The 21,405-nt window shown below is 41.6% G+C and overlaps 1 protein-coding gene across 1 annotated transcript in view; it reads left to right on the forward strand.

Annotated features, from left to right (window-relative positions):
* The window catches only part of lgr6 (leucine-rich repeat containing G protein-coupled receptor 6), a 54,986-nt gene that overhangs the window by 19,980 nt on the left and 13,601 nt on the right, over positions 1-21,405 (forward strand). Inside the window, exons 2-6 of the mRNA XM_084721132.1 lie at positions 3,276-3,347; positions 9,997-10,068; positions 13,459-13,530; positions 19,809-20,024; positions 20,205-20,276. Coding sequence (XP_084577258.1) covers positions 3,276-3,347; positions 9,997-10,068; positions 13,459-13,530; positions 19,809-20,024; positions 20,205-20,276 — 504 coding nt within the window. The remainder of the gene's footprint in view (positions 1-3,275; positions 3,348-9,996; positions 10,069-13,458; positions 13,531-19,808; positions 20,025-20,204; positions 20,277-21,405) is intronic.

Consider the following 21,405-nt stretch of genomic DNA (forward strand, 5'->3'; position numbering starts at 1 on the left):
TCACAGTACTTTAGTGGGGAGCGAGTCCCATGGAGGCATCATTATGTCAGCAAAAGTAATAAATTATACATCATTTGGTTAAATGTACTGTATTATTTTATTTGTTACTTATTTCAAAAAGTAATTGGTTATGCTATATTACACTTCTGGGGGTTGAGGTGCGCTTAAAAGAACATTTAAAATTTGAGATTTGACATATTTACTGATTTGTTCATTCACTTGTGCAACTGTTATTGCAATATTTTCTGGAAGCTGGATTCTGTGCACAAATAAGAATGCTATAATATTTAAAGACACTAAAGTTTTTTATTATAAACAAACATGGCCACATTAAATTTCTCACACCAAACAGCATTGTGCATATCCTTAAAGCTCTATAGCTTCTAAAACATTTGCAACAACTTTTTAAAATGTTTTGACACCCACATTATTTACTCTGCGGTCTCCCTCTTCCCCTCTTTTATTGGCCCATTACCATCACCAGCTGTCAATATGCATTACCGCTCTCACAAATGTGTGTAATACCTCTGCTGTGCTCGCAGTGAACTTTCAGAACGCAAGCAAACAACACAAACAATACAGGGACCTGCTTATCAAAATGTACAACAAAGTCATGGTCGGTGTTTCGTAATTGTGACTTAAATAATGAAATGTGAAGATAAATGTCAGAGTTTGCACTGTTACAGACCATTTTGAGAGAATCAGACATTTTTTCCTCAGCATTTATTGAAAGCATCCATCAGAGGCATATGTGTCCCTGAGCAGCCTGGTTTTATTCCCAAGTTGTCAAATACTGATGTTTTGTCAAATCCCAAGGCGACTAATACAGACACACAAGTACTGGTTAGTGGCTGTACACACTGCACCGGGTGTTCAGACGACTTCATGTATGAGACGCTCCTGACTTTCGACATAATATAGAGGGTGAAAAAGCCTGTTTGGATAAGGTGGGCAGTATTGTTAAGTCAAACAAATGCGACTTTCATCCAAGAAACTGGGGTTTGTTTCCCGTGTGAAACCAAAATGATATCAAAACTTCTTAGGTACATAATGTTATGTGCATGTGCATCATGTGACTTTTGTCTTGTGACTTGCTTCACTGACACTAACCTAACCAAGGCGTTTTGGTGTCTAAACATACCAAACTAAAACCGTTTCACAGCAGCAATCACTGCATAAATGTGCCTTCTTGGCAGCGTCTTGTACAGCCGCTGACAGGGCCGCATCAGTAGTTGATGAGTTGGGATAAGAACGTGTTGCCCCGATTTACACCTTGAATCTCCTCTCTCTACAGTCAGACCTCCCAGGAGGCGGCATCAGGAAATTCCTATGCAAGGAAACTAACATGCCATTATTATGCTTTCATAAGGAAAATATTCAATGTCTGCAGTGGCTCTAGAAAGGCTACATAATTATCTGACCTACAAATCTCATGGCAACACAGCGAACCTTGCAAGCTCATCACATGGTGAGAACATACCTCCTAACCCGAAGTGACAGTGGAAGTCGACATCCCAGCGCCAGTAAACTGTTGGTATACTGAATTTTTCTCGTAACAACTGCTACACATGACAGGCTGCTCAAATACTCAAAGTGGTGAACCAGAGTATTGCCATGCAGTGTTTTTTCCACATCTCCCCTGAAGCTGAATATAGATCACGCCTGCGGATAAATCCATCCAGCCCCCCGTCAGCTTGGCTGACTCAACAAACAAACAGCGAGTGTGTCAAAACTCCCAACTGCAAAGGGCTTCTGAGAGCACAGTTTACTCTTGCTAGCCCGGTGGTCTGGCTTTATGAGCAATGGTTAGTGTCATACACACACACACACACACACACACACACACACACACACACACACACACACACACACACACACACACACATGCACATTCGAGCCTCACTCTCGAAAACTCATATGAGACCCCAAGGGCTGTGAAAGCAAAGAAGGGTTGACGTAACACCTCTTTACTTTCATTGTGTTTATCAAAGAGATGACCTTACATGACTGGGGTCACAAGGTTATGTATGTTTTCTACCAGAGGCTGACACGTAAGTTGTCCTTGAACTATCCCAAGTGTTAAAAAAATTAGGTTATGTGTGTGTGTGTGTGTTGAATGGGTGTGTGTGTGTGCATGCATACATGTATCTGAGCATCCTGCACCTCTCCCTCTTTGACCGCAACGCAGCTGCGTCAACACTCACCCCCCCAGCACGCCCTCTCACGTCAGAGTGTGTGTCAGAGACGCAGAGAAATGGAGTGTGTCTATGTTACAGCGATGAACAAAGGGGGAAAGGAGGTGGTGGTCCCCTGAGAAACCTGAGGAAGAAAAAAAAGAGATGAGGAGAAAATGGAGGGGAAGAGAGATAGATATGGAGGGGGTCAGATCTCAGAAAAGGTAGAGTGAGACATCTGGAAAAGAGAAAGAGTCACTGGGACGAGGAGGAAATTACAGCTGCCCAACAATGATTCATTGGGGAAAATTCTCCTCTACATCTCCTCTCCTCCCTCTCGTCCTCCAACCTCTCCACCTAACCCTCTAACCTCTCCCTGTGCTCTACTCCCCACTCTGTATGATTGATCGCCATGTGAAAAATGCATTCTAAACATTTGTAATTTTACATGTCTGGAGCACCTTCAAAGAACATCGATAAGATGCACACTCATAGAAATAAAGGCGCTAACTAGAACCATAAAGGATTCTGTGGTTTGTCCCCATAGAAGAACCCTTTCTGGTAGAACTTTTTAAAAATGTGGAAGGCTTATATCTAGAACGATCTGTGAAAGATTTGACTCAGAATTCCCTATGAGAGGTTCTTCATGTCTTTATCTAGAAGGCATCCATGGAGTTCTATCGAGAACCTTTTTATATTCCAAGGGTTTTATCTAAAACCCACCAGCAGGTTTTACTGAGAACCTTTTTAAAGTCCCAGGGTTTTATCCAGAACTCACTCAGGGGATTCTACTGAGAATCTTTTTTATATTTCAAGAGTTCTATCTAGACTGCTCCCAGGGGTTCTACTGTGCACCCTTTAATATTTCAAGGGTTTGAACTCATCTCACCCTTTTACATTATGTTCGAAAGAACCCTTGACAAACTCTTGATGAAAGGGTTCCTCTAGGATAACAATCATCAAAACAACAATCCCTGAAGAACTCTCCATTCAAAAAAGGGTTCTTTAGAGGCAAATGGTTCTGGGTCTGTGGAACTCTTTTAGAACCCTTATTTCTAGGAGTGTACTTCGATACTGACGCCTGTCCTTTTCTCTCTCCAGGGATCTGAGTATGAACAACATCAGTGAGATCCAGTCCCGAGCCTTCCACCAACTGCACCTGCTATCAGAACTGTGAGTACAAAAATCATTCCACTCACATCCAATTAATAAACCTCCATCGTCACAACTCACACATGACAAGAAACAGTCATTCCCCGAGCCGCTGATGTGCGCAAACCTCAGTGATGGGGATTGATGACTCTGGCCTGCGTCTGATCTCTCCTACCGAGAAACTGCCTTCAGCAATAGGCTAGTAGATCCTGGGACGGCTGCACAAAAGAGGGAGGCGAGGGGAACCTGATATTCACTCAGAGAGTGAATATATAGTCCTTAAAGTGTTTAGAGAGCAGGTTCTGTGCTCAGCATCCAAGCCGCTGCTTTCTTGCCCTCCTTGACTTTGTTTCAGCTGGACAGCTCAGCAGGAGCAGTGCACACATAGACACGACCCACTGCCAAGACAAACACACACTATAGGAGAACTTTAGGTCACAATTGGGGGAAAATGAAATGAGCAAAGATTTATGTTTTTCTTGTTTATAACATTAGATATAGTTACGGCTGGGTATCATTGGATATGTTTTGATATAGGTGCCAATACACTAAATGAGTTAAATGCCAGACAGACATGACTTATGCTTTTCTGCCCCCCCCCCCAAAAAGAAAGAAAATTAATTCAGTAAACTAAAGAATATTTAGAATAAGTAAAAACAAGATTAAGATCTCTGTGCCAAATTTCTTGACTCCTATACTGTGAGTTACAGACACACTTTGGTCAGTGGTTCACAAAGTAGAAGGTATTGGTTTCATTCTGACAGGGCTGATGAAAGCGTACATGCCGCAGCAAAATCACAAAACATTTTAAACATGTTTTCGGTTGACCTGGCCGATATCTGATTCGACCACTCAGCAGAAATTTAGCTAAGTCTCGGTTTGACAAAGGCTGCCCACAGCCACAGATATGCCCCAAGGGTTTGAATGTGTGCGTAAGTGTGTAGTAACTCGTGGGGGCTTATGTGTGTATATAAGCTTTCACCTGATTCTTTTACTTGTGAAGCCTGCAGTGTGTGTGTGTCTACACAGGGTGTTTGAACAGTCCACTGTTTTCTTTGCTAATTCTTGCAGCTGCAGCCTGTGAGGCATGAGCTAATGATGATGAAAGCAAAAAGTTAGCTGGAGAACCATTCACTTGGCAGTCAAGCTGGAACTGAAGAGGAGAATGAAGCTGAACAATGAAGTTATGTGACACCTTGAAGCTCGGGAATTAAATTCAAGACTTTGATTTATTGTCATTTATTAAGTTGCTGATCTAAACTTTTGCATTCGTAAGAAACGCTAAAGGTCAGACATTGCTCATGGCGTAATAATCAGAACCACACAGTGCAGAGTGATGCTGAACATCGATGCTGACATTTTCCTGCGTTGGGGAAAACGGGGGGTGGGGGTCTTGGATGCTGCTCCACCTGCAGTGTTTGTCCAGAGACAATCCTCCCAGTGTTTTACAGCCCTGTTGATCTTGCTTCCTCTGTATCGCTCACATGTTCTGACACTTTATGGAGACGTTCTGTTGCTTTGTAACTCTTCCAAGGAGGATGTTCCTGCCCTAAAGCCAATTTTTATAGCCTGCTGACCATTTCTGGAAACACGCTGAGACAACGATGATGTTCCAAGGCAGGGAGAAGCACATTTTTTGACATTCATTCCTGTCTGGAAGGTTTAGGGAGCTGAGGCATAGCCAGTTATGGTAAACACATTATAATTACAACAAGTTATAGCTCTTAGAAAAACAAACCGGGGCTCTAAACACAAACACGGTCGGTTTGAGAGCGAGACTGTTTGATGTGGGTCTACAGCACTTGTTGGTAGCGCAAGGAGAGGCGAGGGCCAGGCAGGTTGTGACTGGTTGAGTGATAAATTGTTTGATGTTGGGCTCTACCTCCCTGCCTGCCCTCCCTTCACTCTATCTCTCTTCTCTCCAATTCATTTCTACAGACCCCGCATCTCCATTTTACTGCAGGCTATTGCAAGCTGTAGTCACTGCCTTTGATAATTTTTCTACTTTCCCCCCTTTTTGGCTCTCTTCACATTCCTGCAAACCAAAACAAATATGCTTATGGCAAGAAGTCCAGCTTTCGTCTAGTTTTAGACTATGAGGAGGAGAGAGAATAAAAACTTATGAGCCACATACAGAGTTTACTTGAAGCGCTGCTCATAAATATATACTATGTTATGCTGTCTCTCTGCTCAGCTCTATAGTTTCAAACAGCTAATCCCTTTGAACCTCAAATTAAGTGATTAAATTCATTTACAAAGCAGGTAGCAAACCTCCCTTTGATTCATTGCGGCATTAATATTGGTAATAAGATGTAAGTGTAATTGCCCCTCCCTCAAGCCCTTTCTCTACTTCTCACTCCTCATTTCTAAATCTTGCTCTATTGATCTCAGATCCCTCTCATTAAGCCTTCATTTAGTGCTTTGATCAGTGAATTGTCTCTTAATTCAAACACGAAAACCTGCACGCAACTGTCAGTCAGATGGAGCATGAAGAGAGGTGACTGAGAGGCAGACTGCGTGTCTATAGATTAATGAGAGGGCAGCTATGCCCGCAATCCGGTACAGACTCTGAGACTGGTTACTCATCTACCTTCAAATGTTCCACTCTAATATCAAAGACGAGTCATCTATTCCTGATATAATTGCAACTTGGAAGAAGCAGAGGGTGGTTTTAGGTGAAACTGTCCCCCTAAAAGCCCTTCCTGAAAACCACTTTAGAAGGCGACAGTGCTTTATACCTATCATCAGTATAAAAGTCCTTGCTGTTCATACCTCCAGAGATCACATTTCACTCCTTTTTTCCTTTGACTCCTTCATAATCAGCCGTTTGGGTCGAGCCTGTCCTGCTCGTCTTATCATTATCTGTAGTTGTCACTCAACTTCTAAATACATAGCAGGGGCCTCATTTTTAAAATGGACTTACAATCAAGTATGACTTACTCAGATAACAGATGACCATGTATAAGTAGTTATTTACAAATCCTCACCTTGACAAGGAAATGATCTTGTCTCTAAGCAAAGTCTAGACTTGATGTAAGTGATTTTCCTGCTGGTTATGTCAGGGTATTGCAATTTGGAACACATATGCGCCCAAGCCTAAAATGAATGTTGCCTTATCTGAACAGTGTAATATGAATTATGCGCTTTTTTTTGGTCAACCTCCTATTTAGGCCACTGAATAATCCATGTAGCCTGGCTTCACTCTACACTACCATTGCTGTGATCTTGTCTTCCAAAAAGTTTGTTTTTTTTTCTTTTGATCAATGGCTTCGTGACTAAACCCTCATTTCTGCTTAATTTTAATGTCTATAGATCACACATTACAAATGGACGTCTTAGAACCTGTGTAAACAAGGTTTTTATGCTTAGTATTATTTATGAATCGAACCTGAGCACGCTGTTGGAAATGATTTTAAAAATAAGTTCAAGCACAAATCTAAGAGCATTTTTTTTTAAATGAAGCCCCTGAACTCTGTTCGTTCAGTATGAACTGACAAGTATGATATTCACTAGTTTAATTTAAACCCTCTGTCAACATTGGCTTTGCCTCTTTTGATGCACAATATTACAAGTTTAAGCAAAAGGGCGTAGAATATGGTGCAAGCACCTGTTATCAGTTCAAATTCACATCAATCTGATCTTGTCTTCAAACCTGGAATATCCATCAAGCCCTGGAAGAGTGGCCTCAGGTGATCTCTGGCTATCACACAAATGAAATCCAAATGTGAGAGGAGTGTTGAGTGGAGGCCAGTGCTGCCCGGCTTGTCTTCCTTTTAGTGATAAGATTGTCTGCTGATAGGCCAGGAGAATGACGTAGGTGAGGGTTAAGGGGTTACGATATTGGCTGTCTTGATACTCCAGGTGCAACACACAGCTGGAACTATCTAGGTCAATTAAATCTTTTCCTTTAACTGCTACCAACATTGGGTTTGTCTGCTTGTCTTCTTTCTCTTCCGCAAACACGTACACACACACCCACCCACCCACCGTTTTCCATGTCTATATTTTACCCCAATAATTTCAGGGGTTAACGTCAGGTTAAGTGGTTGACCCTCAGAATGAACCTCTGAACAGAAGGACGGATAACGTTTCTATTGATGGACCAAGGGTGTTAAAGGTCATACATGCATATATACTTACAGACACACCCACACACAAGCCGCCTTCTCTCTGATAAGACCTGTTTATCCTCTCCTTCTTCTTTCATCACTGACTCCTATCAACCATCCTGGTCCTGCTGCCACTATGATGTCCTATCACTACCTGAGATAGTATTCCAAAATATGATGCTGTCTTCGCTGTCTAGGTCTTTAATCCGTCATTTTGCTTATTACTTTGAGGCAATAGAACATTGCGATACATAGGATAATCAGCAGTTGGTATGCTTCAGTAAAGCCCTCACTGTGATATCAGGGTGGTCTCACCTTTGTGAGTCTCACTCCCCTCCCATATGTTTGATCTACACCATCCACTGTTATTTTATCTATGAATCACTTCAATAGAGCTGAATTATTCTGAGGTGGAACTTTTATCTGTGCAGTCCAGGGGCCAAGAAAAATTCTAACCATCCCCAAATCAAATTAAAAGAAAAAACAGTTGGAGCCATGGTTTGACAAGAGCAAGGCGCCTTTCATTAGAATGAGATTGATGTGGAACGACTAGGAGTCTAAGTGCGGAACATTCACTCATACGTATGATCATTTACACACACACATGTACACACATAAATACACACACTGATATCATGGAAACAGTTGGTCAGTGGCAACTGCTGGTGCTCTGTTGATGTCTATCAAGAACGTCTGAACATTTCTTTCCTTTTTCAATATCCATCTTCACTTTCGACATAATTATCCATTTGACAAATGAAGTCGGCACAAAAAAGGCATGATTCCACTCTAATGCTGTTTTGGCTCCAATGGTGCAGCTAATAGAGAAAGGCTGGTTGGCAGTAGGACATGCACATCATACCATGGCCTTAACTACAATGTTTGTTTTCTAAAACTCTAAATTACTGGCCCTCCTCATCCCCCCAGTGAAAAGACATTTATTTTTCTTTGGTGCTACCTATATCTTTTTTCCGTCCAATGCGTCTGCAACTAATCACTGCATTTGAATGAGAACCAAAAGAAGGCACTTAGGGGTCTTTGCAGAAAGAGGCTTAGATCTATTTTACTGGTGTCAGGACCTCAGCAAGGCCTATTGAAATGGTTACCTCTGGAAAAAGTAGCTATTGAAATGGTCCCTGGTGACCGGCTTGTGCAAAAGTGAGAACTGAAATGGTATTGAAGTAGCAGACCTATCGTCCTCTATGGGACAACAAAAGGGCCGTATACAGGTTTCTTTATGAGTGAAAGTCAGATCTAAGAGCCAATTGAGCTCCTTTATCTTGAAATAAGAATGAATATTGGAATTTGTAGGGTCAAAGTGCTGTAGTCACCGCAGATCAACTGGCTATATTGAGACATCATGTGGCGCACATGAAGTCTGTTTGAATGAGTTTTGACTGTGGTTTGAAAGGCATGACTAAATGGCACCACAATAGCTTGGATAACGATCAGTCCATTTTGTATTCCAGTGTGTCGATGTGGGTGTGCATCCATGTGTATGTGCGGGTGTGTGTGTTTGATAAATACGAGCATTATAAGAGTTCTAAACTGGGCTGAGTGTGAGATTTGGCAGGCGCGGGTGGAGTTGTGTGGTTTGCCACTGCACAGTAATAAGAGCAAGACATGTTGACATGAGTATCAGATGTCAGAGGGAGTTTGCTGGGAGCCCTCGTCCATTACCATCTGGATGATAGTAGCTTGGAAAGGCAGACAGAGCTCTATATCAATATTTCAATATGCTGGCACTGGTGGAGCAACTCAACCAGAGGCAGCGGGGCTGCTTAGCGTAAGGCTGAAATGTCAGGGAAATGTCACCTGCAGAGCGATAGTGCGAGAAGGAGGATGCCAACGAGTAACTTTTAACTTGTGTGTGTTTAATAAAAGTGGGTGGTCTCGAGCTGTGAAGCCCAAATCTGTGTTTAAACTGCGCTTCCAGCTCATGACCTTGAGAGTTACTCTGTTGGACTGAATGTTATTTATTTGGACATCTTATACACACTCACAAATGACCATTAGGTGCCGTGTTTGATAAACAAACTGATTGGATTGCTTGTGTGAATGTGTGTGGTTTCTCTCCCTCTGCTGTCCTCAAGGCCCCTCAAAACGGGCCCAATTTACCTCAAGGACATGGAAAATAGCACATGCACATTCACGCTGTGCATACATGTGCACACATATAGTGCACACCTTACTATATACACACACATAAACACACTCACATGCAAATACACTTTGACGCTGCACTTGTTGACCCAGTCTCAGTCTCATTCAATTGAGTCTTTACTCACTCATCAGGACTCCCAGGATTGGTTAAGGTTTCAGGGTGTGCTGTGGGCCAATAGCAACCACATTGAAGGGAATAGAATATTGTTATTTGCATACTGCCCCAGCAGTAACCCCAAAGCAGGAACTCAAGGATGAAGTCATATCACAGCTCAATCCAAAAACCTAGAATAAAGCAAAAGGCAAAACTTCTCTTATGAGACTTGTAAAATTTTTTTGTGTGTATGTTCTTATATTTCATTTTTTCTCCTTTTTGATCTCTGTGTTTTCTCCTTTAGGCGTATCTCAGGGAATCAGCTGAGGTATATCTCAGGCCATGCTCTCCAGGGTCTCCACAACCTCAAAGTTCTGTAAGTAACCTCCTCCTCTCTCCCACCCTATCCCGCTCTGGTGGTTCAGTCCTCATCCCAGGTGGGTTGTTCCACTCCAGCATTCTGGGGGGGTGGAGTTGTGCTCCCGCCTTGAATAAAACACACAGGCCATGCATCATTAACTGTAGTTAAAGTTTATGGGCTGGGGGAGACCTGCCCCGCTTGCAGTTCCTTCATTGCCAAACAAGCCCTGTTTCAGTTGCAAGCATGCACACACACAAAGACGCACACACACAGGTGTAACGCAGGGACCTCCCAGTCACACCACCCACCGAGATAACAGCAAGTGACAAAAAAATCACTTAAAAACGCCATTCAAAGCTGCTCTCTCAACACCCCATTTCGCAGAGTGTGTTCATAGCCTTATGATCCATGGCCACCAACTGTTAGCGCTGCTGTGAAGTATTAAATCACCAAAAAGTGCAAAGCAACCATAAAAACCATGGTACTTTCTGACTTGTGAGGCATCTAATGAGTTGCGGCCATATTTCTAGCGGGTGCAAAACAAGTGTATTAAGGAGGTTTTCATGAGCCTTGGCAACCACCTCTATTCCTTTTGGACCCTGGCTGAGAAGAGTTTGAGAAGCCCTGCCACAGAGCATAAACTTAGCGAGAGAATTGTGGTTTGTAATTTGAGGGAATCTGGGGGATTACCAGGCGCACAAGTTGATCTTCTTTCACCTTGTGTTGTGAAACTCACTGAGACAGAATGAGTGAACCAGCCATGAATCCTAGGCTATTATGTCATTACTGCAGAAGGACACACATATCCTGAATTCATGCTTCACACTATAACACCCGAGCAAACTTTGGACAATCTCTTTGACCTCAGAGCAGCTGAGCTGTTGGTTTCCTTCCTCAATATATTAGTTAAAGTCAGGCCGTGTCAAACACAAATGGACCACTGACCTTGTGTAGGGTAACCGCAAGGTCCCTGCTGATGCAAACACACACACACACACACCCAGACACCCAGACAGAGGGTTATGAACCCGGAGTGGAGTACACTGAAGCTCCCCGCAGGGAATTTCTTTCAAACAGGAAAAGACTCAATTTGATGTATTTATCATGGCATCATCATCCCAGTGGAAACATTCCCCTGATCCTCTCAAACCTAAGCAGCATTTTTTAACACTGAAGCAATCATCAAATATTACAGGGGAGACTATTGTGAAATACACTATGAAAGCAAGTGACACAACGAGTTGTGTTACAATAACTTCAGATCCTTTGCTTAAATGTATAATCAGGAAAATGTACATAGAGTATTAAAAGTAAAAGTACTCAAAAATATCTGCTGTGAATGTTACACTATTATATGTTGTCATTAGATTATTATATTATTATCATGAGTTAATGTAAAAACAGGATTTTACTGTTGTTGCTTCAGGTGAACTATTTTGTATAGGACTGCAACTAATGATTATGTTCATTATGTATTAACTCTGCTGATTATTTTCTTCATTAATCGATTAACTGATTTGTAAAAATGTTTCACAACGTTTGTTTTGTCAAACAAAGCATTATTTTTTTTAATTACTAAAGAATAAAAGAATATACTCAAGTAAAGCACATTAAAATTGTATAGTACTTGAGTAAATTCACTTTAACCACTCAAATTTACTCTTAGCTCAGATATTTAATTGTTGCTGACACAAGGCCTCACACTCACAGACTAACAAAGACTACTGTGGCACCATGATGCCACAATAAAGGAATAACAGCACTGCTGAGAGTGTCACACTGGAGACTGTACGCCTCCTGCTCTAATGTCAGACGACTGGCCACGATAAAAACTTTAAAGAAAAAGACGGAGAGAAAGACAGAGAAAGCGAGGGAGGGAGAGGAAAGAGAGAGGGCTATTGTTTGCTCCCCACTTCCTCCTTGCTTTTTGCTCCATTCTTCTGAGAATGACATCAGCAGCCCACCCAAGGAGCTTCTCTTTCTCTTTTCTTCTACCCTTCATTCTCTGCTTCTCTTCAAGCTTTCACTGGCCCTTTCCTCCTTGTGTCAGATTTCCTCACGATGGAATTATTTGTTCTGCTTGATGCGCCCTCACGCACGCCACACACACTCCATCACGTATAGACCTATTACACCTACACTCTTAAAATTAAAGGTTCCTGAAGGGTTCTTCTTTCATTCTTCTACCAAGAACCATTTGCTTCTGAAGAACCGTTTTTTTGAAGGGAGGGTTAATTAAGAGTTGCTTGTAAGACCAGGGGATTCATCAAGAAACCTTTAGATCCAAAGAACCCCTTTTTCTCATAGAACCATGGGAGGACAAGAGTTTATGGGTGAAACCCAAGTAAAAAATATATTTTTATATTCCCCTGGATTGGGTTCTACATGAAACCCTTTGACTATAAAGTGTTTTTTGATAGTACCCCCTCAATGCTTTCGAGATGATACCTTTAGAATATAGAAAGAGTTCTCTGTAATCCTCTCTGTGGGTTCTTGTTAGTCCCCTTAGAGGGTAGAAAGGTCCTGGATAGAACCCCACGAGAGGGTTCGGGGTAGAACCACTAAACCACAGAATTGTTCGCTTTTGAACTAGGCCGTTTCCACAAACCAGTCCTGCTCCAGTTCAAGAACCTAATTTTGAACCGTTCAGAGAATTTCCACCAAAAAGAAATGAAAGGTTGGTTCCCAGCAGGAACCACAAAGTAGCAGCTTTTCCTTGGAAACCAAACTGGGCATTATTCTACAGGTCATTGTGCATTGTGCCATGTCCTCTGTTGATAACATCCTTGACTACAATGGTTCTGCTCAAAACTGTTGGAAACACAGGGTGGTTGACTTGATAGCACCAAGGTTCCAACAATCTCGAATGGAACCAGTTCAAGAACCAGAGCTGCTTTGCCAGATAAGGGCCTTCTCACAGGGGGTTCTGGGTGGAACCTTTCACAGATGGATATAGGAATGGCCTGTTTATTTTGGGTTGTAGGCAGAACCCTCTGATAGGCCTTTTCACCAACTGTTCTGGTTCCCGCAACTAATTTTGAACTCTTCTAAGTATTTCCACCAAAAATAAACTGGTTCGGATCTGAAAAGATAGTTCTCAGCAAAAAAAAGTGGGTTTTCCTTAGGAACCAAAATGGGCCTATCATGTTCTACAGTTTATCATGCATTGTGGAACACCCTCTGTGGATGAGCATCTTTAATTACAATGGTATCGCTTAAAACTGGTGGAAGCTGGGCTGCTTCACTGGGCAGCACCAAGATTCCCAATGGAACATTTATAAAAGGTTCTGCCAGGGACAAAAAAAATGGTTCTGTTATGAGGAAAACTGAAGAACCCTATATGGTTCTAGTTATCGCTTTTATTTCTAAGAGTCTATAACTGAATAATTTATATATGTCTTTCAGGATGCTACAAAACAACCAGCTGGAGAGACTTCCTGATGATGCTCCATGGGATTTACCTAACCTCCTGTCCCTGTGAGTCTCTCTCTGTTACACACACACACACACACACACACACACACACACACACACACACACACACACACACACGTACACACACGCACACTAATCATGCTACTCTACCTCATGCAGCAGGGAATGAAACATCCCCTGGCCACCCACCCACACATCTCAGCTGTAACCGCAGTGCAGGTATAGAGTACCACTGACATATTACAGACCATGCTCCCAATAGTTCTGCATTCAGCACTGTACTGCCTGACGGTAGGAGTCACAGCCTGACTGTGTCAGTGCAGTTCATGGTAGCATCTGGAAGCCATGAGGGAAACAGCAGACACTGCAGGCCAGGGAGAGCATCTCCAATGAGCTGTGAAACAACCCCATTTTCCATCAATTCCCCCTCTCTTCCTCCTCTGCTCCTCTCCTCCGTTCTTCTCCCACCACCCACACCGCTATCCCCCTGGCTAATGAGAGTGTTTGGTGGCATAATTGTCTCATCTGTGGGGTCAGTGTATGCATATGTGTGTGTGTGTGTGTGTGTCAGCGTGAATGTTTGGGCGGGTGCATGTGGACCACCTCATCTGTAATTCCTCAGCCCTACCATCTCTCCCAGCATTGTACCGCACACACACTCCACGTCCCTGCTTTCCAGATTAATAATTCTTTGTAAATATCTATAAAGCCATTTCCTTCATCACACACTCAGATTGCTGGAGTTGTAACTTAGGAGGGGTGTGCACATGTAACCTCTCAACAGCGTTTCCCTGTCTGGTATAAAGCAGGCCTACTCTCCCTCGACACCAAGCCTGCGTACACACACACACACACACACACACACACACACACACACACACACACACACACACACACACTCATACTTCAACACAAACATCTGTATACACATACTGCTCAGGCTCTCCTTGCGTGAGTGTATGTCGAACCTCACAATTGTCTGTCATGATGATGTCTCTGTCTGTGTGTGCACAAGCATGTGTGTGTGTGGGTGTGTATGCAGGTTTTCTGCAGGTTTCAACAAGTTAAATTTAAGACTTCGTAAGACCTTTTTAAGACCATTATGAATGCAATTTAAGACCTAATTCACAACTACAAAAATGTTTATATAAACTGTTCATCTCTACTCAGTACATCCTAACCAGTAAGAACTAAATCAGATAAAGAGTTAACTTGCTGTATGAACTTATTAACGCTAATTGCAGCACCTACTAAAGGTAATAATCAAATCTGTAAGACACTTCCATTAATCATTGTTTTGTTAATTTTAAGCTGCCAAATTAAAGAGTGGACCAAAACCTTTCACATTATGTTTTCTGACATATTTATGAACCTGTGTTAAGACTGATTTTTCACAGTTTACATAATTTTTAAGTATGGTTTGATGTGGCACTAATGGCTGATGCAACGGGGACCAGAAATGGTGATTTAATAAAATGCCTCACACCTGAGTGAGGACGTTGTGTCAGAGCTGAAGGCTCCTTCAGTCTCCGTCCAGTCAGTTGACTTCTATTGCAGAAATTATATAATTATGAAGTAATTTACTTGAAGAGTTATATTTGTTGTGTTTGGAGTTTCAAAAAAGTTGCAACAGAAGTTATTAGTTCCATGGTAGTTTTGTTCTGCAGTTTTGTGACACTGTGAACAACAATATATTTTTTCAAACACATTTAAATGTGAGACTGAATTTAATGAAGCTTAAAGTAATGTTAACTTCATAACTTCAGGCCTACAATTCAGATTATTGATTTTAGACCTTTTAAGACTTTTTAAAGACCTGCGGAAACCCTGTGTGTGGTCTCTCATTTTTTTCACATAGAGATGGTCTCAAGTAATGAAAACACACACACACACACACACACACACACACACACACACACACACACACACACACACAGAACACACAGAGTACACACACAGAGCCAGTGTATAGAGACGCACCTTGTCATTACAGTAATGATAAGCCCAGCGGAGAAAGATTACTGGAAGGGCTTTGGAGAGTGAAGCTTGTCGGCGCCTCTCACTGACATAAAACACGCCAGGTAAAAAGAAGAGACAACGTCTTAGACAGCACACAGGCTTTAAATTGGTATAAATGTATAAAGGAGGCTTTCATCCGGAATAAATCATGTCTAAATCTCGGACAAGAATTCTTTTGTCAGAAGAGAACTGAAATGGAGTCAAGAAATTTGTCTCACCGTTTGGAACAGGCTAATTACAACACACAATGTGAGTGCTGTTGTTTAGTTCAGTGCCATCAGAAGACAGACAGACGTGTTTTGGGTCCCAACCCACAGGTTAAGCAGCATAATCAGCACTGATGAGCTCCACAAGCCGCCAAGGATGCAGATCTCATTACAGCTTAGGGGGGACATGCACTGGGAAAGAAATTGAACTGCTGTCTCTGTTTTGATTGCTGTTTGTGCTTATTACATGACCTTTTACTATGAGCCAAGAGAAGTAGAAAACAGGTCGGTTTTGGCCCCACTTCCTTCTTACTTTATGGTGTTTACAAGGTTCATTATTAGTATGTAGGTTAGCTCAATTTATGTGAATTATGAACGTTACAATACTCTGCTTCTGGTGGTCTTTTGAGTGGACGGACTGGTGAACTAAACTCCATTCTAAAAGCAGGTGTTTTATGGTAGGGCCATATTATTTCAGACAAAACTTTAGTTACTTAAGATAATTTCTGATTTGTTTTGATCTACAGGCACAATTTTCACTCCTCATTTCCTCAGTAACATCATTAATTAGCCTGTGACACACATACATATATTGGATGGCCAGGTTCCACAGTTCACCATTCATCTATTAGATCTATTCTTTTACTTTGCTCTTTAGGTAAGTAAAGAAAAACGCAAACTGAAAGTGAATTATTTCACAAGTTGGGTGGGCTTCTTTTCAATATATATTTTCAGGTACATCATTTATTTAGAAATAATATATTGGAGGAACTATTGGGGATTTGGAGGGACTCGTCCCCTTGTGCCCCTCCAAGTTCCTTGACTTATAAAACTTGGCCATCTGGAGAACTGAACCAGGGGAGGCAGGTTCCACAGATCTCCTGGATCATTTAAAAGAACTTTCTCTTTCTGTCTCTATTTCTCTCCCCTGTAATCGTAGCTCAGACTTTGATGTGATGGACAGGAAATACTTGCTGCTTTATTGGCTTCTGTGGAACATTCCTGGTTCTGTCTGGACCTTCTGAAAACCTGGCAGGTCCACCCAGAGGAGCAATTATTATTTTGCCCTGGAGAACAAACCAGAAAGTTGAAGGGTCTTCCGTAGCTTTCATCCTGTGATTTGGGTCAGGGACAAACAATGTCCACAGTTGGAGAGCACAGGATGCACAAGGACGATGTTTAGCACTAAAAAAAAAGAAAAAAAAAAAAGAAGTGTGCTCAGGAAGTCGACAAGATGAGAATTTCTTGAAGCTGTTTCATTCTTGTGTATTTACATGCATGCTGGAGGGTGTTTCCCTGTGTGCTTGTGTGTGAGCATCTGCCAGTGTATACAGTTGCCTCTCCTGATGGAAAATTTCCCTGGGGAGAAAAGCCCAGAGTTCAGAGTTCAAGTTCAGATTTCACTTTGATGATGCTGTTTGTTTGGGGAAGCCTCTGAGGGGTGAGGAGGCTGAAGAGGAGCTGTGGTGCAAGAATCAAAGACCCACAGTGGAAGATTGATAAGGGAGGATGTTTGAAAGACGAACAAGAGTTAAGGAGTGAGACGCAAAGGGGTTCGCGGCGGCTGTGAGTGCATCAGTGAAGATGTTGAGAAACAAAATGTGAGTTTGAGAGAGGCTGGAGGGAGGAAAAGGAGATTAATGAATGAGTGTGAAGGGCCAAAGAAAGAAGAATAGCGGGAGGAAGTGGTCTCAGCTTGTCAACTCTGCCCTGAGGGGATCATTCATCACTATGGACAGTGTGTATGCATGTGAGCATTTACGTGTGTGTGTGTGTGTGTGTGTGTGTGTGTGTGTGTGTGTGTGTGTGTGTATCACAGTCCACACTCATTGCCTGTGGGTTGAGGGACACGAGGCAGAGAGGGGACAAATGTTTGTTAGGTTTGGTTGAAGAGATGAAAGTGCATGTGTGAGAGCATATGTGAGTGTCCGGTGTCATAAGTTGTGGTGGAAATGTCAGTGACTGATGGCGACAACAGCAGGACTTCTGCCGCATTCACATGCTCCTCAGATGATCCTATTCCTCTAGTTGGGAAGGCGTTCTTCTGACTTCGGTGTGCTCATGAGATTTTAAGTCATAATGTAAAAAGAACATGGATACTGCACCAGCACATTCCCTAAAACCGCAAAAATATTACTTCAGCTGACTTGTTCAAGGATTCAAGGCTATTTACAACACAGGGTTTTAGAATTTGTGTTATAGTTCCTTCATGCTACACCCAAAATACATCCTTTATACTGATATTCAATTATATCCAGAATGGAACTGGATAAAACATAAAACAACATGAAACACTATGTTATTTACATACCGTATGTAAATGCATTCACCCATGAAATAATTTTGCAGTGCATTGTCTGAATTTGCGTCAGGTTGAATGTTGAAAATATGGTTGACATGTTCACATAAAAAGTTAATCTGATATCTGGGAGACATCAACTTTGACTGTGTTTGAGCACAAGGCATCATCGATGTAAACACAGAGTCCTCCTCCCCTTGTTCTACCAGAGACTTGTGTATTGCATCCTGTCAGATTGGAGTGCGATTCGCCCATTACGTGCAACACTTTGATGCAGGATGTTGTGGTGGAGCAGGTTTCTCTGTGTGAGCACAACAGCCTCTGATCTCCCGTTGTTTGGCCAGCCTGAGTCCCATTTGGTCCGTCTCATTTTCCTGACTGGACATTAGCCAGGAGCAGCCTTTCGAACCGGCTGGAGGATGGCTCTTATCCCTGCTGCCCTCCTGACTGTCGCAGTGCATCCAGCTGATCTGACTGCATGTTTGAAAGATCCTGGCTGCATTTGCTGATTGCCTCAGGATCCGCTGCTCTTTAATCCAAACCCCAAGCTTCCTTTTCCAAAGACTACGAGTGAATTTCTGTCATAGGTGATACATGTTTCAGCAGTAAAGTTGGAAAAATTACATTAAAACTAAAAAGTAGCAAAGTTTTTGTTGTCAGGGATAATGCTAATAAATAACTTTTAACTAATCTAGGTGACTCTCATTAGAGTTAGGTATTGATAACCAACTCCAAATAAAAATTGATTCAAAAATTACAATTCCATATAAATCATTAAGAAATTTTAATTTCAAATTAAACTGCAAACACCTACCATATATTGACCTGGCTATCCGTTTGTGCCTATAGACATAGCAGTTGAAAGCAGGCATGTTTTACTGTCTCTGTTTGTCTTATTAAATTGTGAGTCTAGAATTATTCTCCTATTAATCTACTCAGCTGCTGCTAAGCTGCTCGACTAACAGGTGAATAGCAGAAATTGTGAGTCTTGCAACAATCACCCCAATTTTGCAAATGCTATGATTCAAAATGGATTACAAGGACAGGAAACTCTCAAACCCTGAAATGGACAGCAGCTTACTATTACAACCTAAATACATGTTACAAATCACATGTGAGCAAAGCACTGAGATGCAATATGTGAATAAAAAGTTTCCAACTGAACATTTTCTTTTCTCCACCATCTTTCTGCGTATATGACGTCAACAGACCAAAACTCAGCAAGTTGTGTAGCAAAATTTTAGCAGACTTTATGAGTTTTTGTTCCAACTTGAGGGACATTTACATGAATTTTCCCAGTTGGGAAATAGTTTTCCAATTATTCTAACACCACATGAATGCACCATTCAATGGAAAGAGTGAAGGAGGAAGGTGAACAGCTGAAGATGCATCTTTAACTGTTCCTCCCTCCTTCACTTTTTCCCCTTTTCCAGACATGGAGGGAAGTCAGCTTTACTCAACATAAATAAAGCGAGGTTGAATAAAACTGTTCCTACACGTTTGTGTCTGTGTTTTTTTCATCTTACATTTCATACATGTCTGTGCTGGTGAAGCCTGACGTGGCTTATTTAGCATGGGAATAAATCATAAATGAGGAGCTTCTGAGAAGCTGCTGCAAAGATGAAAGAAGGAGAATTAAGGATGTGTAATTCTCATAATAACCTTCCTGTAAGCCAGTGTTTCAATGCCACGATACACAACCTCTAGTGCACGCACAAGCACGGATACACACACACACACACACACATAAGCAAAAACGTACTGTACTTAGACTTGGTGATTATCTCACCCTGCAGGCGTCTTGATGCTAACCTGTTGTCTGAGGTTCCGGCTGGGGCCTTTCGGGGCGTTCGCTCTCTAAGACACCTGTGGTTGGACGACAACTCCCTGACAGAGATACCGGTGACGGCTCTGGACTCTCTACCCTCCCTGCAGGCCATGACGCTGGCCCTCAACCAGATCACACACATCCCAGATTATGCGTTCACCAACCTCTCCGCCCTTGTCGTCCTGTAAGTGACATCTTGATTTGTTTACTTACTTAAAACTCTCCTGAGTCTGAGTTTCTCAACTTACCAGAGAAATTACTTGTTCCGTTGACTTAGAACAGGGCGGTGATGATTGCAGTGTGGAAACGTTTTTGAGGAGGTAATTTCTGATTTGTTGAAAAATATTTTGTGGCCTTTGTCCAGGCATCTCCATAACAACCAGATCCAGAGCATGGGCGCGAGATGTTTTGAAGGTTTACACAGTCTGGAGACACTGTGAGTATCAGACACGCACACACTTACAAACTTGTGTTACTGTATTTGTGGGGACCTGTAACTGACACAATACATTTTAGGGTAGAGGTGTTGAAAAATAACAGAGTTGACTATAACTATGATATTAAAAAAACATGATATTGATATCATGTTAATACTACACATATGGTAATACTACTACTACTAATAATGATAGTGCCTCTTAAACAGAAAGCAGTTATACACTACACACTATTCTGACTGTAGATTATTATGTAATAAAGTTAAAGATGAATTTGACTGCATTATTATTGTTGTTGTTTTTAAATGCCCTAGATATATCACAATATTATTGTGAAATATTTTGGCTACAATCACTGTATAGTGAAAATCTGATATTGTGAAAGCCTTATTCTAGGCCAGGGTGATATAGCTGAAAAATCTTCACAAATCTTCTATATAGATAATTATTGAGAATTCTTAATAAAGACGAAATGAAAAAAAAGTTGAATTCAACCACTTATTTTGATTGAACCTCTTTATTTTGAATTTAGTCATCTACTTTGACTGTGACTCAAGGCACAGAGGTAATAATTCTAATGCTAATACAACACATACATACATAAATTATTTACATAAATAAATAAAAACAAATAAGGATAAATGACCGTTCCTGCCTTGATAAAAGGATGTTCATATTTTGTTGATTTTGGAGGCCCATGTGGACAAAAGTGGTAGTTTCCACTGTAATAACCACAAAATAAAATATCAGAAATGAAATTATCTAAATAAATATCTCCTCCTGCCTCAACTGGGAAAATGTAAATACAGTCTCATTTAATCTGATTTCAAGGAGAATCAGATCTGGAGGCAGGCACTATAACAACACAGCAATAGCCACTCTTGTCTCTGATGGTCTTGTTAATTTGTGTAGGTCATATAGAGGTATCAGTATTAAATAGACACTGTTTCAAAATCAGTTAAAAACTCCTACCTGGCCCTTTAAATGCTGGTGAGCCTCTTTTATTTCTTCACCATCTGCATTCATTGTCTCCCTCCACATTGATGGGACAACTGAACAACACACCTGTTAAATGATTGACCGTTCAGGTGTCACTTGTAGGACACTTTACTATCAAACGCAGATCCA

The sequence above is a fragment of the Lutjanus erythropterus genome, chromosome 6, assembly GCF_056507025.1.
Source record: "Lutjanus erythropterus isolate fLutEry1 chromosome 6, fLutEry1.hap2, whole genome shotgun sequence".
Taxonomy (NCBI): domain Eukaryota; kingdom Metazoa; phylum Chordata; class Actinopteri; order Lutjaniformes; family Lutjanidae; genus Lutjanus; species Lutjanus erythropterus.